The 19,190-nt window shown below is 37.3% G+C and overlaps 2 protein-coding genes across 2 annotated transcripts in view; one reads left to right on the forward strand and one right to left on the reverse strand.

Annotated features, from left to right (window-relative positions):
* Nucleotides 1-19,190, forward strand: part of LOC141401410 (alpha- and gamma-adaptin-binding protein p34) — an 86,766-nt gene that overhangs the window by 12,034 nt on the left and 55,542 nt on the right. The window lies entirely within an intron of this gene.
* Nucleotides 10,501-15,723, reverse strand: LOC141401409 (uncharacterized). Its single transcript, XM_073981655.1, has 2 exons — nt 11,455-15,723; nt 10,501-11,395 (listed from the first exon to the last, which is right to left on the reverse strand). Exon 1 carries the CDS (start codon nt 15,347-15,349, stop codon nt 14,105-14,107), a length of 1,245 nt encoding a protein of 414 aa, XP_073837756.1. The 5' UTR covers nt 15,350-15,723; the 3' UTR covers nt 10,501-11,395; nt 11,455-14,104.

The raw sequence follows: 19,190 nt of genomic DNA on the forward strand, positions 1-19,190 counted from the left end.
CTTCCTCCTTTATTTGATAAGTATGTTGTTAGTTTTTTATTGCCTTCATGTTTGAAACTGAATTGCTTGTGTTCCAAATGTGTTTTTAAAACATCAAAATGCGAATTGCAGAAATAAAGAATTTAATTTTTTGAATCGATTGGATTAATATTGACGCCGTTCGTTGCTCAATTTGTTGCCTAATAGGCCGTTTACATATACCAAGGTTAACCCAGTGGGTCTGGGTTTCAAATGTCATTTCCATTGTATATACTTCAAATAAATCCCCATAAAGAAGGTTAACCCTGCAAAAAACTATAATATAAACGCCGTATAACATTTCGTAAAAATATTTCAATAATTATAATTGTGTAAACACCCATGTTGTCGGAGTTTTATTACCTGTATCTCGTAGAATGGAATAACCTGAATGTTGGAAAATACATTTTTACCTAACAATGTTTTTTCCAAAAATTTTGTTATTTACATTTGTCGAGAAATATTAACAAATATTTTTACCTGTTTCAATAATTTTGGTTTAACAATTTATACCTACATGCATTCAACAATCATAACATGTATGTAAAATCGTACATGTTTGTTACAAAAATTACACTTCTTACAATATTACGAAAAAATGCAACCCTGCAAGTACAAAAATGGTGATGCATGCATCAAAAGTCGCAGCGTGTGTACAAGGCCTATGTCCGCAAACGTAACCACACTTTCCTTCTTCTCTTCCTCTTCATTCTGCAACTTCATTTCTTTTAATTGCGCCTTTAACTTCTCTATTCTATCAACGGCTTCGTCGTTTGTCTGTGCATGCATGTTTGTGGCTACGTGCGTTTGTGACGTAGTTGTTGTTTCTGCTTGTTGCGATGGTATGCTGGCTGGTTGCTGTACGTGTGTGTGTGTATGTAACGGCTGGCTGATGAAATTCTTGTTGTACGTGCCTGTCGTCGCTTGCTTGATTTGCTGATGACTCACCATCTGGCCGGAGTGCTGGTGGCGTTGATGAATTAATTTCACGGATCTCTTCCAGCAGATCCCGTAGTTGTTGGACAGTTGGCGTTTCTGGGCAATTAATGCCCATTTGCTCCAGATGAGCTTTTAACTTTTCATTCACCATTTTCCTTTTAGTTTTGTCTTTTACTTTTTAAACACTTTTAGGTTTAGTTTATTTTCTGATTTCCTCAGTTTTTTGTTTAGATTTATTTTTTAATAGCCTCAGTTCCTCAGTTTTTTGTATTTTATTTAATTAATTTTCATTAACTTTTGTTAAAATCGCACTTTCATTGGTTGGCTTGTCTGATTTCACAATTGGTAGTTGAGCGTCGTTCTTTTATACACCTGAAGTTGTTGAAACACGTCCGTTCAGTTTGCCGATCACACAATGAATGTCTGCATGACGCGATTATTTATTCTTATCAACCCTTATTATCTACTGTACAATTATCGATTACTTAAATACATGGTTGTATTCAACCCAATAACTACTATCGATATGTGTTTTACTTAAACTAGGTGTGTTCATTACTTTATTCGACTACAATAGCTTGACTTGTTGATTGAGATCCGTGTCTTGCCAATTCATCTGCCTTCTCGTTTCCCACAATGTCACAGTGACCCGGTACCCAGCAGAGTCGGACAGCGTTAGTTAGGTTCGCCAAAGCAGTTCTACACAAATATTACTCAACTCCCCCAAAAGCCCACTACGAAAAAAAAACACTACAAACCCTACAATAACCAATTCTCTTCAACTCTCCAAAAAGACGTCAATTGAAAAATCAACAAAAAAATACCAACAACCAACGCATCAACATCAAATGCAATCAGCTCAAAACAAAACATAACAAACTCAAATTCTAACAAATCTACACTCAATAAATCATCCACACTCTCTCACTCAAAAGAAACATTAGCCGTAAAAGATAACATCACTCAGTCAGTAAACCCCCCAAAAATCACATCTAGAAGATCCGAGATAGACAGCACTAATGATATAGATATTAATCTATTAGTGCGTTTGGAATTGTGTATCCGCCCGATTTTGAGTGTAGGTTCCGTTGCGTATGCGTCGAATTAAATCAATTGGTTTTTGTTTGTCGTATGCGCTCCGGAATCGGTATTCGAGGTCGTGCGAATTTCATAGTTCTAAGCGTACTAAGCGAGTTACTTCTATCTAAAATAATTTTCCTATGGATTGTTTAGTTCCAAGTGGCTTCTGGAACTCATCGCATAACTCCTTCTTTAATGCCAACCAGCTTTCCGCCTTTGCTCCGCGCACGAACAAGCCTGCACTACCAGCCAACATTCGACGTGCATACAAAAATTTCTCTGCCGCCGTGCAATTTATAACATTCGTTACTTTTTCATATTCTGCTACCCACTTAGTAACAGCATAACCGTCGTCACCATTAAATTTTGGCAACGCTGCTTCTATGTCCGCAAACGTAACCACACTTTCCTTCTTCTCTTCCTCTTCATTCTGCAACTTCATTTCTTTTAATTGCGCCTTTAACTTCTCTATTCTATCAACGGCTTCGTCGTTTGTCTGTGCATGCATGTTTGTGGCTACGTGCGTTTGTGACGTAGTTGTTGTTTCTGCTTGTTGCGATGGTATGCTGGCTGGTTGCTGTACGTGTGTGTGTGTATGTAACGGCTGGCTTGCTGGCTGATGAAATTCTTGTTGTACGTGCCTGTCGTCGCTTGCTTGATTTGCTGATGACTCACCATCTGGCCGGAGTGCTGGTGGCGTTGATGAATTAATTTCACGGATCTCTTCCAGCAGATCCCGTAGTTGTTGGACAGTTGGCGTTTCTGGGCAATTAATGCCCATTTGCTCCAGATGAGCTTTTAACTTTTCATTCACCATTTTCCTTTTAGTTTTGTCTTTTACTTTTTAAACACTTTTAGGTTTAGTTTATTTTCTGATTTCCTCAGTTTTTTGTTTAGATTTATTTTTTAATAGCCTCAGTTCCTCAGTTTTTTGTATTTTATTTAATTAATTTTCATTAACTTTTGTTAAAATCGCACTTTCATTGGTTGGCTTGTCTGATTTCACAATTGGTAGTTGAGCGTCGTTCTTTTATACACCTGAAGTTGTTGAAACACGTCCGTTCAGTTTGCCGATCACACAATGAATGTCTGCATGACGCGATTATTTATTCTTATCAACCCTTATTATCTACTGTACAATTATCGATTACTTAAATACATGGTTGTATTCAACCCAATAACTACTATCGATATGTGTTTTACTTAAACTAGGTGTGTTCATTACTTTATTCGACTACAATAGCTTGACTTGTTGATTGAGATCCGTGTCTTGCCAATTCATCTGCCTTCTCGTTTCCCACAATGTCACAGTGACCCGGTACCCAGCAGAGTCGGACAGCGTTAGTTAGGTTCGCCAAAGCAGTTCTACACAAATATTACTCAACTCCCCCAAAAGCCCACTACGAAAAAAAAACACTACAAACCCTACAATAACCAATTCTCTTCAACTCTCCAAAAAGACGTCAATTGAAAAATCAACAAAAAAATACCAACAACCAACGCATCAACATCAAATGCAATCAGCTCAAAACAAAACATAACAAACTCAAATTCTAACAAATCTACACTCAATAAATCATCCACACTCTCTCACTCAAAAGAAACATTAGCCGTAAAAGATAACATCACTCAGTCAGTAAACCCACCAAAAATCACATCTAGAAGATCCGAGATAGACAGCACTAATGATATAGATATTAATCTATTAGTGCGTTTGGAATTGTGTATCCGCCCGATTTTGAGTGTAGGTTCCGTTGCGTATGCGTCGAATTAAATCAATTGGTTTTTGTTTGTCGTATGCGCTCCGGAATCGGTATTCGAGGTCGTGCGAATTTCATAGTTCTAAGCGTACTAAGCGAGTTACTTCTATCTAAAATAATTTTCCTATGGATTGTTTTAGGATAATTCAATGGAATTTAAAAGGTCTAATCAACAATTACATTGATCTTCAACTTTTGTTGAAAGACCACAATCCCCACATTATATCACTACAAGAACTCACATATCAACCAACTCACAACCAATTGGCCCCCGAAATTTCACGTCCTACTCTGCCAATAAGCCGGAGAACATCTCGGCAAAAGGCGGTATAGCAGTATTTATAAAAAATAATATACCACATAAACAAATACTAAATAACTCGAAAATATTAAACATTGCCATAGAGGTTTCCCTCAATATAAAATCCGCCATAGTTTCGTTTTATATCCATCCCAACGAACCATTCACAGTTTCATTAACATTCAAACTCCAATAATTCTCGTCGGCGATGTCAACAGCTGGAACATCATCTGGGGATCCAACAAAAACAATCCTCGTGGTCTAATTTTGTATATTGACGCTTCACTTGATACCAATACCTTGTCTGGTAACCCAAACAAAGTAAATGCAATTTTTACCAAAACAATTAGAAAATCGGATCAAAAAAACATCCCTATTACTAGACATATTTCCAAAAGTTCCGTACCGTGGTGGAAAAAGGAATTAAATATTCTGCGAAGAAATAATGTAAAGCTCTATCGTATTTCTAGAAAAGCTCCTTCGCCAGAGAACAATTTATTGTACAAAAAAACCAACGCCAAATTTAGATTTGAATCTAAAAAAGCAAAAGCCGTATGTTTCTACAATTTCACAAAAACTATCAGTCGTGATTCACCCCTAAACATTGTGTGGCAGAAAATCAATAAAATGACAAAAAAGCAACCACAGTTTATTTACTTCTATGAAATCAAATGATATATGCATCAATGAGCCCATCGATATTGCAAACCACTTTGGCAATAAATGGTCCTACGAATCATCAAATGAAAGCTTTACCCCAGAGTTCTGTTCTGCTAAATCTAACATGCCAACTTCCTTTTCCAATACTCCATCTAATAAACAAGCGGCAATTATTGAGAAGGAACTTACATTCTCTGAACTACAATTGGCTTTTGACATGGTGAAAGGAACAACGCCAGGACGAGATAATATCCCATATTCGATGCTTAAGAATATATCCAGCAAGAGCAAATATAAATTGCTCCATCTTTACAACACAATATTTGACACTGGTATAATTCCTCACTCGTGGAAATCAGCAGTTATCGTTCCGCTTCCTAAGCAAAATAAAAACAGATCAGAGTTTTTTTCTTATCGGCCAATATCTTTATTGTCCTGCCTCTCAAAACTGTTGGAGCGCATAATTTCGAACCGCTTATCATGGTTTATGAAAACTCGTAACCTGATTTCAATCAACCAAGTTGCATATAAAGCCAACCAAGGTTGCACCGATGTGCTTCTGCACATTGATTACTATGCATCCAAAGCTATTTCAACAAGGAGTCACACATCAGTCCTCTCAATCGACTTCGAAAGAGCATTCGATCGTATAGGAATGCATATAATTTTAGATGCTTTAAAATCATGGGGAGTAGGTCATAAAATCCTGAACTTCGTTAAGGCTTTTTTGACTGGTCGCACTTTCGTGGTTCGAACTAACAACTTTTATTCAAACCAATTTGCATTGGAAAATGGATCTCCGCTGTCAGTTGTACTATTCCAAATAGCTTTTAATCAAATCAGTAAAATCATAAACAAACATCCAAGAATTTATCATTGCCTTTACGCTGACGACCTTTATCCAATAAAGACAACAATGTTACTAATAATCAATTCTGTAATATTATAAATGATATCAGTACTTGGACAATGACATCTGGAGCCAAAATATCACCGTCAAAATCGTCAATTTTACATATATGTCGGAAGCACAATTGTAAACCTACCGATATTTCTACCAATGGTCTGAGCATTCCCTACGTAAACAAACAAAAAATTTTGGGAATTATTTTCAAAAAGAACTATCGATGAAAGGAGCACATATTCAAATTGAAAAAGGACCTTATACCTCGATCTAATATTATAAAATATCTTTCGTCCAGGAGTTTTGTACATATAAATACCCTCACCTACTTAGTAAAAACTCTTGTACTTAGTAAAATTGCCTACGGATTGTTCCTCTTTGGCGATTGTCCCATTTCTACTTTGAAACAAATAAAAGCAATATACCATGACAGCCTTAGATCCAGTATTTATGCATACAGAACAACACCAATCAAAACACTTCTTATTGAAACTGGGTTACCATCTCTTGAGCAAAGGATTTTAGAGTCAAGAAATATGTTGTTGCCAAAAATTCTATCGGCTAAGTCATCCGTTATTTACTCCGATGTCACTAAAGTTATGTCAGCAAAAAGGAAACCCAAAAAGCTATCGGTCATTTACAACGTAATAAAGGACAATGTAGTAAATTTTAAAGACCAGGTGACATGCTTCAAAACCAAGTTCCCAACATGAATGTTTTCAGCTAATGCATGTGACACATCTCTCAGTACTCTAGAAAAAAGTAAAACTCCCAATGAAATTTACGAACAACATTTTCAACTTTTTTCATCCAAACACTCTACTTGCCAGTTCTTATTCACAGATGCTTCAAAAAATAGCAACACTACCTCATATGCTGTTGTAAATTCTAAAGGAGAAATACTTTCTGTTAAAACTCTGGTAGATTTTGCATCAATTTTTACTGCCGAAGCCGCTGAAATTTTAGAAGCCATTAACATAGCAGATTCCTCCAAACTTGAAACTATAATTTTCTCTGATAGCTTATCCGTCCTCAAAGCAGTGTCCAGTATAACAAATAACAAATGGGCTTCAATAAACAAAATTCGTGACATGCTTACCGATAACAATAATATAAAGCTTTACTGGATACCGGGTCACGTCGGTATTAAAGGAAACGAATTTGCCGACAAAACTGCTAAATATGCATGCTCAGCGCCTGTGGTGGTCGATAACATAATCGAAAAAATCGATTTGAAAACATATATAAAATATGAACTTAAGGAAAAAGCTAAACACGAGCATTTGTTATTTAATCACACCCACTACAACCAAGTCAATCCCAACAATATAAAACCTTTATACCCTACCAATGTCCATAATAATCAAATATTTTCACGTCTTCGGATGGGACATACCTTCGCCACCCATCAACACCTGTTAAACAAGAATGTAGACAACAAATGTCCAAAATGTAAAAATATCTTCACAGTTCAACATATTTTGGATTCATGTACCTGTTTCAACAATGCTCGCCTCGTATACCTCAACAACGATGGACTAAATATCCTGAAATGCCCCTCAGCTGCAAACATCAATAAGATATATAACTACATAAAGTAAATTAAAATAACTTTATAACATAACTTTAAGTCTAAATTTTTGTTACCAGTTTTAGCTGATGGCCATTGTAGCCAATGCTATTTCCTTTCTTATTAACATTGTATTTACTACAGTGTTATTATTATAATAAATAAATAAGACATGGCCAGATGGATAAGTGCGATCATCACAAGGAACTGTGGGTCTATTTCGTTTCTTTTTGCATGTTGTAAACTCATTCACTAAGACATACTACCCTTAGGGTATTAAAATATAGTTATCAGTGCAATCATGAATAAAAATTCCGTGTGGAATTTGTTTCCTTTCCCAATCGATTCGACTAGAATGCGCCATAATGAAGCGAATCTAGTAGCTTTCAACATTTAACAAATATTGATTTAAAAAAAAATTCACTTTTTAAAATTATTTTCCGTGCGGAAAATTCAGAGGGAAATAGTCATGAGTGCGCTGTATATGTGTTTTTTTTTTTTTGTTATATGTTTTTCATCTTTGTGTTTATTTCAGCTTTAGTCCATATTTTGTTGTATTCAAGTATTTGAATAACAACAAAATGTTTTACAGTGGATATGAAATTGATTAGTTGCGGGCGGAGGGTAGGGAATACTATAGTTTCAGTTGTCACCAAACAACTTCATCAGTTCCCTTTTCCGCCGACTCTGTATCGATAAACAGGTCAATAAGCCCATGCAGCAAATTAAACAAAATGAGAAATTTGCTATATGGCCCTAAAACTGATTACCCTACAATTTGATTCGAACTAAAGAATTTTATATCCACCACTGTTTTTATATCGTCTTTGCTTTGCAAAGAATACGAACATAGGAGTGTTGCTTCAATAAGCGGGGGTAAAACAACGAGAAAGTTGTTGTTTTTGCATTACGCATTGATCAACAAGGCCGTGCTGATGCCTATTATTGTTGTTGGCGTTTTTTATTGTTGGACTGCAGAATTTTACATCTTTGTGTTTATTTCAGCTTTAGTCCATATTTTGTTGTATTCAAGTATTTGAATAACAAAATGTTTTACAGTGGATATGAAATTGATTAGTTGCGGGCGGAGGGTAGGGAATACTATAGTTTCAGTTGTCACCAAACAACTTCATCAGTTCCCTTTTCCGCCGACTCTGTATCGATAAACAGGTCAATTAGCCCATCCAGCAAATTAAAATGTTTTTAGTAAAATATGAAAGATTTTAAGTAATATTCACTATTTTCTTACTCTTAATTTTTAGCTCATTTGTTATTCTGTCAGACAATTATAGCCCAGCAGAAACTATCAACATATTTGGATACGTTCATTTAGACATTTCTGATAGAGTTTTTGAACAAATTTGTATTAGAAAGCAACTTATGTTGTAATAAGAGGGCTGGGTTATAGGAAATTTTCTAAGTCTTTTAGTCCAGATTTATTGCTATGGCGGAATAATAGTTAATAACATAAAAATCTGCTAAGAAATCGAAGTTTAACGGCAATAAACTTTATTTAGAACACTTTTTTATGACTTTCCAAAATTAATTTGATGATTTTCGTCAAAAAAATACTTGCATATTTTGCATATTTTGTGCATATTTTGCATATTTTGGGCATATGCAAATATGCAAAAAATATGAGCCTGTCATTGAATTCAGTTTTCTTCAAAACGAATTTTGGTCCAATCAGAATTTTCGTATCTTTATTAATAAAAATATGCAAATATGCAAAATCCGATGTCTAATAATAACAAGCCTTCATCATGATTGACTAGGTAAAAACCATTGCCCTCCCAGCACAACATATAGAAACTATTCAGACTTGTTACAGACAACTTTTCACGCCATCTTAAGTATTTGGATGACGTTATATTTTCTGATGAGACTAAAATTATGCTGTACTGCCACGATAGGCCTCAAAAAGTATTGCGAAACTCCTTTATAGCCACGGAAAACAAAAATTTAATACATACCGCAAAGTTCGGAAAACTGTCAATTATGGGGGGTTGTACACCAAGTAGTGACGTTGGTGACATCCAGATTTTGAAGGAAACAATGACAGAGGACGTTTATTTACTTGTTTTAAAAATGATTTAACCAAAAACCTCAAGAAATTTGGGACTGTTGACCCTGAAAATGCAAAAAATTGTAATATGACTACTACCAAGACAACGACCCTAAGCTTAAATCGTATTAATGTAGGACTTGGTTGTTATACAACTGTACCTTCCGAAACATATTTATTAAATTTAGAGACCTTTACAAGCTGTTATTGATGCCCAAGTGGGCATACGAAATATTAGAACCAAATTTTCGAAAAATTCCGTGGAAGACTGAAAAGTTCTGAATTTTGCAATTCTTTAGTTGACAGTACAAATAATGAGTTGTTCCCCTTTTTGTTAATTTTAAGAATTTTTTAGTGAAATTTGGCAACATTTTTATTTTATTTTATTTTATTAATAAACATGTGTATGAATTAAACTGTTAACAGAAATATTAATAATGATATTTATTTATACCAAAAAAAATTTGTAATAATTTTGGTTTTGCAATAATTAAATATATCGTCTGGGGGGAGTCCAAACTTCCCGAGATATAGGCCTTTAAAGTTCCAAAATATACATGTTCATAACTTGGTTATTTCTTAGCCGATATTAAAAGTGTTGGTATTGTTTTACAACTTATAGAGGCCTCTTCCTACGATGTTTACGAGTTTTGTGATTTTTAGGAAAATAAGCCAAAAATATATATAAAATGATGCAATCTGAAATAAAAAAATTTAAACGTCGATAACTGGGAAACGAGTTGAGACCTTTTTACAATTCAAAAAACAATTTTGTAGGCTGAAATTAAAAAAAATATTTTACCGAAAAACAAAAAATGGGCATTTTTCACGGTTTAAAGTCAGCATCTAAAAACATTAGCATTAGCTGTACACTTCAACTGCTACACAATATTGACACACACGGCTAAATAAGCAACCGAACGCATATTTATTTTTGTACATTTTTGCTTATTTCGTTTTTTACGCCTAATCTTTTTTGCGTTAGGCATAATCGACAACCACGCTACATATTTAGCAGTCGGCTGACCAATTCCTAAGAACGAATTAGCATCCGTGGGTGGTTTTTTGATTAGAGTTGCCTCCATCATATGGTAGAACCTAAAGAATACTAATTATAAATATTATTGTTTAAAAATAAAAAAAATATATATTGAACAGCTTCACCAAAAATATCGTGATTTTTAATGCATTACACTGGTAACCCTGATCTCAAAAACAATTGTTTGCTGAAAACATGGCTAAGCCGTTGAAACTTTGTAGCTTATTCTCTTTTCTGATATGTGATCATGTGTGCTGCAAATGAGTATGCGTGCCCAATGCTATTTTATTAAAGCGACAATATCAAATAGCATCAGCATCGCTAGTAATATTTTTGTGAAATTTGTTGCTACATGTTGCCGTTGTTAATTGTTGCTAAACATATTTCGTAGAAATTTTAGCAGGCAAAGCTGCAAATATTCGGTGCTATTGCTAATATGGCGTTAGCATTTTAAGCCCTAGCCACGAAAGAAAATTGAAAATGGCGACGCTGTGTACATACCCAGCCAACAATTTTTGCCGAGATCGTACCGAATTCGGATGTATTTTCTGCACAAGTTTCCATTTCTGATGCCGTAATCGCATGCAAAACAGGTCCGAATTTGTGTGAAGCGGTTCGCAGAATTCGGAACGTTTTGTCGAGGGAAATTCGGAAAGAACATTCTAGTTTCTACACGAATTCGTTTAGAATTCGAAAGATTTTCTGATAACACTCTGAAGAAATATTCGAAAATCTGAAGAAAAAAGAATTCTTTTCGGAGATTTGTTTCGAGATTCTGAAAATTTTCGGAACAAATTCTAAAAGAATTCTAGATATTTTCTCCGTAAATCGAAAACTATTCTGATGTCTTATTAGATATTTCTCCCAAAATGCTCAATGTTTATTAGGATACGATTCGAATTTCTCATCGATTAAGTTGGAACTTTATTTAAAATATTTGTTGAACTTTTTATTATTACAATGATGATGAAATAGTATTCGTCGCTGCTGCCCACTGAATTGCACATTTATAAAATCATAAAGCACAGTCCTTGCGAACAAATTTTCCATTTGATTTATCTAAAATAGAAATAACAATATTATAAACAACGTTTTAGAAAATGTGTATACAATCTTACACTTTCATTTATTGTAAAACATGTGCCAATTTCATCACAAAATAACTTGTTCCGTTACGTCTTATTCACTTAACAGCTGCAAAATAACTAAAAAACAAGCAATATCGTGAAGACACAAAAAATCACTCCCTTTTCTTTAAATCAACTCTCGACGAATGTTCGGCAATTTTGTTCCCGAGAGAGAAAGAAACGAATCAAAATTTCCCATTAGAGTATGTGCAGATTACTCGCAACATTTTCGAAAACAAGCGCACGAAAGTGTGCAGAAATTCTTAAACGAAATCTTGCGGAAGATCACTTCAATTTCTGAGGGAAATTTTGAGAATTCCGTACATTTTCTGAACAAACTTTGGAAAACCTCTTAAAAGAATCTAATATCAGAGCGCTCGGCAACAATTGTTTACTGGGTAAATGCACATTAAAAATACACCCCACGCAGACAATGCGTAGCAGTGATAAGATTACATATTTTACGATCATCCCTTTTTATCTTAACTCAAGTGTTTTGGACGCGACTCGTTAATTATTTATGACCGACAGCTGTTGTCTTTAAATACAGATTCTAATCTACCTGACCCCATAACAGAGAGAACAATTCTACAAAATTGTCCACCAAACATTTTGTTTTTCGACAACAAACTAAAATGTTGCTTGTTAGATATATACAAAAGGTGGTTGTTGTGCGAAGAGAAATTTGTTTCCGACATATCGATCCGAATTCGTAACGAAATCGGAAGAAAAACATTAGCAAATTCGAAGGGAAATTTACTTCCGACATTTTCTCCGAAATCGGAACGAAATCTGAACGAATTCCCCTACGAAAAATCGTATAGAAATCGATACGAAATCTGAACGATTTTGCTTCCGAAATTGTTTCGATATGTCGGACATCCGACATTTGGTTTGCTGGGTAGCCATCGTTATGTATTTTTCTAATTTCCGTTAAACATTCTAAATGTTCCTTACTGTAAAAATATATTTATTTTTTGTATCTAATGGGTACTTTACACGGTATGTTTTTTACATATGAGTTGTCACTTCTCCAATACACAATGTATATGCAAAGTGACAACACATATGTAAAAAACATATCGTGTAAAGTACCCATAAGCACTCAGACAAATACATTCTTATAGTTGAGCAGCAGTTGAATATTTCCACCAATTTGCTGTTTGTTATATAACTGGCTATTTGGTAAGTAGTCTGTCTATAAAAGATCCATAGGGTAGAAAGATATTCTCTGTTCCAGAACCTAAAGTATCTACTATTTTTGATTTTTTGACAAATTTATAAAGAAAGTGTCAACATTTCAAAAATAGTAGACTGTTGCAGGTTCTGGAACAGAGCAATAGTTGCGGTCAAAATAATAGTAGTGTGTTAAAAATATCGAAATGTGCAATTAGTCATGGTTTCACAGCTCAATAGCAAATTCTGTTATATTTCAAATACATACTTCTTTGCCATCAAACATTTTTCTGGGTTATGTTTGATGCTATGCTGTTGATTTTGTTCATAGCACAGTACAGCAATAGCTTTCGTTTTTGTTTTCTTGACTGCGGCTGTTTACTATGCTGTTAAAATGTCTGCAGCACAGCATAGCAATAGCATTCGTTTTTGATTTTGATGACTATGCTATGTGCTTCGCAGATTTCAGTAGCACAGCATAGACCATGTGCTATGCTACTTTTATGTTCGCAGCATAGCGCAGCAACAGTTTTCGTTTTTATTTTGGATGACTATGCTATGCTATGTGCTGTGAAGATTTCAGAAGCACAGCATAGACCATGTGCTGTGCTACTTTTATGTTCGCAGCATAGCACAGCAACAGTTTTCGATTTTGTTTTTGAAAACAGCACAGCATAGCAATAGCATATTTTTAGTGATTTCAGTGCTGTGCTGGTAGCAAATTCAAACACTGTTTGTACGTACTCTGGACACAACTCTTAATGATTTTTCATAGTCATTTGCTGGAAAATAACTTTAAAAACTCGAAATTTGTAGCCAATTGTTACAAAAGGACACTAATTACGATTATTCCACAATTACGTCAGGAACATCATACTTTCTGTCGGAATCAACGACAAAAAGATAGTGAACCAATTATTCCACCATTCTGATTATTAAATTGGCATAAAAAACCAACAATTTGGAAATTATTAATCGAATATTGTGGTGCATCATAGGTTAGGTTAGGGGATGTGCAGCCACTAACTTGTGACTGCGTCACTCGGAGACCTACCGGTCCATTGTGATCATCCAGTAGAAAAAAGCTGCAAGAAAAGAGGAGATGGAACAGAGAGGATAGGGGGAAGAATTAAAAAGAGGAAGTTGTTGGAAAAGTAAAGAACGAATAAAATTACAAGAAAGGTTAACAGGGGAGGAATAGTTTTAGAGAAGGAAAAACGATTTATTTATTTATTATTATTATTTTTTTAATGGTAGGCAGAATAGTTGAATTAATTTACGCGTTCAGGTTGCGCTGTCCCAGCCACTTCAGATTTGTGATGATGTTGTAGATCACAGCAGGTTCCACAGTTGAGTAGAAATTAGACACGGTGGAAAGTGAACACCTACTAACCTATGCCGTCTACGAGCCAAGGCTGGACAACGACACAGGATGTGCTCGATCGTCTCTAACTCTTCCTTATCCTCAAATTTGATGGTATGTGCCCTGATATAGCAGTGTCCAGTACTCAGGTTCAACAGAGAGTTCGTTCTTTTGACTGACAGACGGCCATATGGATCTTGCCACAATGCACCTAGGTTCATTATGCCACAATTCACTGGCTCTTTCGTCAGAGAACGTTTCAATTTTTTGAAAGAAATGACAAATGGGTGGTTTGATAGAGTCAGCGATAGCTAGATCTGTAGACTGCGATCCTCGTCTAGCTAATTTGTCTGCTCTTTCATTACCCAAATAGTCGCGGTGTCCTGGTACCCAGCATAGCCGGAAGCCGTTAGTTAGCGTTTCCAAGGCTGATCTACACTTAAGGACGACATCGGATTTGATGTTGCAGGATTTGATGGCTTTAAGAGCCGCTTGACTATCCACAAAGATAGTCACCGGTTCAAAGATTTCTGCATCCAAACTTTTTATCAATTTCGCTGCCTTCCAAATCGCGAAGATTTCAGCCTGGAAAACACTACAGTTACTGTCTAGCCTGTAGGTGTACTCAAGAGATAGCATTTCACAGTAGACGCCAGCCCCGGTACCTTCCTCCATCTTGGAACCGTCTGTATAAAAAGCCAGACCGTCCAGAGGGGTGTTACTGCGGTTCCAGTCGTCTCTACTAGGTATAACGACGTCTATATCATCAAATCTCAGGACTGGTGATATATAGTCGCTCAGTTTTCCGCGTTGGTTCACATTTATGCCTGATTCGTTCAGGATACATCCATGCCCATAGGTACAACCGCGCCAGAGATCCTGTTCATGCAGCCGTAGGGCACTGCGAGTTGCCTGACACTTAATGCTGAGACTCAGTGGTTTTAAGTTCAGCATTGCGTTCAGAGCATCCTGTGGTGTGCTCCTGGTGGCTCCAGTTATGAGAATCGAGGCAGCTCTTTTTACCTTGTCAAGCCTACCGGATGTCGATTTTTGGCGCATTGAGTGCCACCAAACAAGAGAACCATCGGATAAGATGGGTCTAATCACGGTGTTATACAACCAGTGTATAATCGATGGGTTTAGACCCCAACTTTTTCCAATAGAATTCTTACATGAATAAAGTGCAATCCATCCTCTCTTCGCCCTTTCCTCAGCGTTCCTGTTCCATCGCAATTGACAGTCCAGGGGCCTAATTATGTGATTCGATATCGAGTTGTTTCGACCTGAGTACTCAAAGTTGGGATGACAACACTCGTTATCGAGTAAAATTATCGAGTAATTGAGCATAAATATGCGAGTAATTTCTCGAGGCCAAATTACCTATCGTAAACAAATAAAATGAAAGATTTCCTTATTGTCTTTTTGTTTAAGATGTAAAAATTGTTGTTTGTTGTCGTTTTATAGAAGAAAAACGATGTTAGTAAATAATTGGCAGCATTTTTTAGACAATATAACAAGAGAAATTGGGAAAAGTCCTTTGCAGTCGTTTTGAGAAGTTGTGATAAATTTAGAATTAAAATGCATGCAATCATTAACCAAAAATTACTTTTGCAGTCGTTAAAAAATAAGTTGAAAAATAAACATTTCTGGAAAAAAGAAAAAAAAATATTTAATATTAATAGCCTTTATTGTATAAGAGAAGTACATTTTAAACATTTCATCCGCCGTTGTTTACCAAAGGAAATATTCTCTCAGAGAGGCTAATGCAAAACATCCACCAAACTCTCTCTCATTTATTTTGAGAGAGGATTATTAAGGTAGATGTATCAGCAATCCGTTACAACAATGTTAAAAAGATTTTGCAAGAATTAATAATTTTCTTATTTTCATAGCACAACTTCATTCCGAAATTATTATTGAATGTATTGTTCAACAAATTCCACAAATATTTACATTTTTCATTCATTCATAATTTTGTTTTTTTTTGTTCTTGCTTTCAAAAAACACCTTTTTTTACATCTACCTTCATAATATTCCCTATGGTACACATAGGTTTTCATAGTTCGATTACCGGTTACTCTCGAAACATTCGATCAACGATTTCGATCGAATCTCGTCATGCCGCTTTTTTATCGTGTCGAAATCTTTTTCACGAGCAAATACTCGATCGAATCGAATCACGTAATTAGCCCCCAGGATTGTGCCAAGGTACTTTGCCTCGGGCGAGAGCTGAAGCTGCACTCCATCCAGTGTTGGTGATACAAATACGCCGAGCTTACGCTTTCTCGTGAACATTACCAGTTCTGTCTTGGTTAGGTTTACTCCAAGGCCATTGGCCTTAGCCCAGCGCGACAGCGCCGATAATGCACCTTGCATAAGCTCCGAAATGGTTGACGGAAACTTACCGGAAATCAGTAGTACAACGTCGTCCGCATAGGCAACAACTTTTATAACTTGATTGTCCAGATCAGTCAAAATATTGTTTATAACAAGTAGCCACAGTAACGGTGAGAGCATTCCTCCTTGAGGGGTGCCTCTGGTTACTGTTTTCCTAATTTTTGTCTCCCCAATGCTGGAGTTTATAATTCTGCTGAATGCAAATGAACCTCTAACTTGCTGGATAAATAATATGCTAATTTATCCAGCAAGTTAGAGGTTCATTTGTGTTAACTTTCTTAAGTGAGAGTTTTATGGACTCAAGTTCTACGTTGTTAAAAGCTCCTTCTATGTCCAGAAAGGCAGCCAAGGTAAAGTTTGAGTTTTCCATATTCCTCTCAATGAAGCCTCATGCAAGGCAGATTCCACAGATTTGCCTTTAATATAGGCGAGTTGTACGTTGCTTATAGAGGCGGTGTCTACATGGCTCCTTATCTCCAGATCGACCAGTCTTTTGACAGTCTTAAGGAGAAAGGATTATAAACTGATGGGTCTGTAGTCCTTTGGTGCAGAGTGACTTTGGGAATGTAAGTAACTTTTACCTCTCTCCACAGACCCGGTACAAATGAGAGAGTCAAACACGCCCTATAGATCTCCTCCAGGATTTGATATAAGCGTGGCGATGCAAATTGAATTTGGAGGTCGTCACATTCATTATTGACGGTGTCCGCATCCTTACAGCCTGGGAAGTGGGTCTCTGCCAAGAGGTTAAGAGTCTCGGTAGCAGAGTCTGCACACACCATCTTGCTTTTTGATACTTCTGATGGATTTAGGGTCCTTGGAAAGTAACCTTCGAAACCTAGCTGCATCGTTGTTGTTGTTGTTGTAACAGTGTTTTTGTTATGTTTATTTGTTCGTTCCTCTGTTCAATCTGACTCTGGGTCTATCTCCAGTTCCAGAAAAGTGGCTGCTTCGATGGGATGTAGCCACAGATCCACCGGAGTTAGATGTGTAGGTTTGGCGGGGCAGTTAAAAAGGTGTTGTGTGTCGTGCGGGCCCATGCCGCATACTGGGCAGATGTCTTGCACGGCGCGATCGATTTCCGCCCAATAAGAATTAGGCGACTGCAATATCCCGAGCGTAGTTGAGCCAAAACTACTCTAGTTTGTCGTGGCAGCTGACGCTCCTCAGCTGCGATAGATGGAGGATGTACTCCGAGTACTTTATTCACACTATAATTGCTTAAGGCCTTGGCAACTGCGTCCGTGTGAATGCTATTCAATCCTGCTTGATATGCTTGTTGATCTAGGGGTTCTCTCCTGTATCGTTGGACCTCTCCCTCTAGAGCATGGATATCCTTCCTGATCTCCCTGAATGGGCCGGGCCTACCCACAAGATGGTGATTGGGATGGCTCACACGATAACATCCAAGCAGGTACTGCAACGAAAGCATCTCATTGTGTTGCTTTACAGGAAGAATTTTTGCCTCCTCATGTAGATGGTCCACTGAAGATTTGAGGAGGCACCCTGTCGCTGTTCTCAGGGCGGCATTCTGGCAAGTTTGAATCTTTTTCCAGTTCGAATCACACAATCTCGGGGACCAGACTGGAGCCGCATAGCTTACCACAGACCGACCTATCGCGTTATATGTGGTCAACAAGGTTTCTTTATCTGCACCCCCTTGTTCCTACTTTTCAACTTGTCGCAGATAGCTGTGGCGTGTGCGCACGACTAAATGTAGTGTCGAATGTGACCCCTAAAATTTTAGGGCAGTTTGTGGTCGGAATTCTGCTACCGTCGACCACGACATTCAACTCACGTCCAAACTGCGCTGTCCATGTGGTGAACAGAGTGGCTGTAGATTTTGTGGGGGGAAATCTGCATATTCCTCGAATGGAAAAAGGTGGTAAGATCAGTTAAATAGTTGTTCAGTCTCTCACAGATGTCATCAGGATAGGTACCCGACGCCAAGATCGTGCAATCATCCGCATACGTCACGATCTCAATGCCGTCTGGAGGGGGTGGAATACAGGAGAGGTAGAGGTTAAAAAGTTCCGGAGATATCACCCCACCTTGGGGAACTCCCTGTTTCACTCTACGGGGTTTGGACTTCTTATTCCTGAATTCCACGTACGACTGGCGTCCACACATATAGTTGACTATCCAACGTTTCAAGCTTGGCCTGAGGGTTGTCTGCTCAATGTCCTCAAACAGCGTGGAGTGCCTGACTGTATCAAAGGCTTTTGATAAGTCAAGAGCCACCATCACTGTTCTATCGCACGGCCGTCTCTGGTTGAGTCCTTTACAGATATATGTGGTAATGGCGTGCAGCGCTGTTTTCGTGCTGTGCTGCTTACGGAATCCATGTTGATGATCGGCAACTTGATAGCTATTTCTGATACTGGGGAGGATCAAGGCCTCAAGTGTCTTTGCTACGGGCGACAAAAGCGAAATCGGTCTGTACGATTCACTTTTGCTGGCATCCTTGCCTGGCTTCCGTAGTGGGACCACCCTGCCCATTTTCCAGACTTCGGGAACAACGAGGGTGGCTAGCGACAAGTTGAAGACTTTGGTGAGATACTCGACTCCCGGCTCATCCAGCTGCTTCAACATTACCATGGAGATTCCATCAGGGCCCAACGCTTTGGATGATTTAGCGTTCCTGATGGCATTGGCAACATCATCCATTGTAAATTGTGGTGGTTCATCCTCGGCAGGAAGAGATCTGATGCGACGTAATACTCTTCTCTTCGCCCTGTCACTCTCGGGATGCTCGACAAACTGTCGACCAGCCTGTTAACTTCCAGTGTCA

The sequence above is a fragment of the Musca autumnalis genome, unplaced genomic scaffold, assembly GCF_047663935.1.
Source record: "Musca autumnalis isolate F117 unplaced genomic scaffold, ASM4766393v1 scaffold_4, whole genome shotgun sequence".
Lineage (NCBI taxonomy): Eukaryota > Metazoa > Arthropoda > Insecta > Diptera > Muscidae > Musca > Musca autumnalis.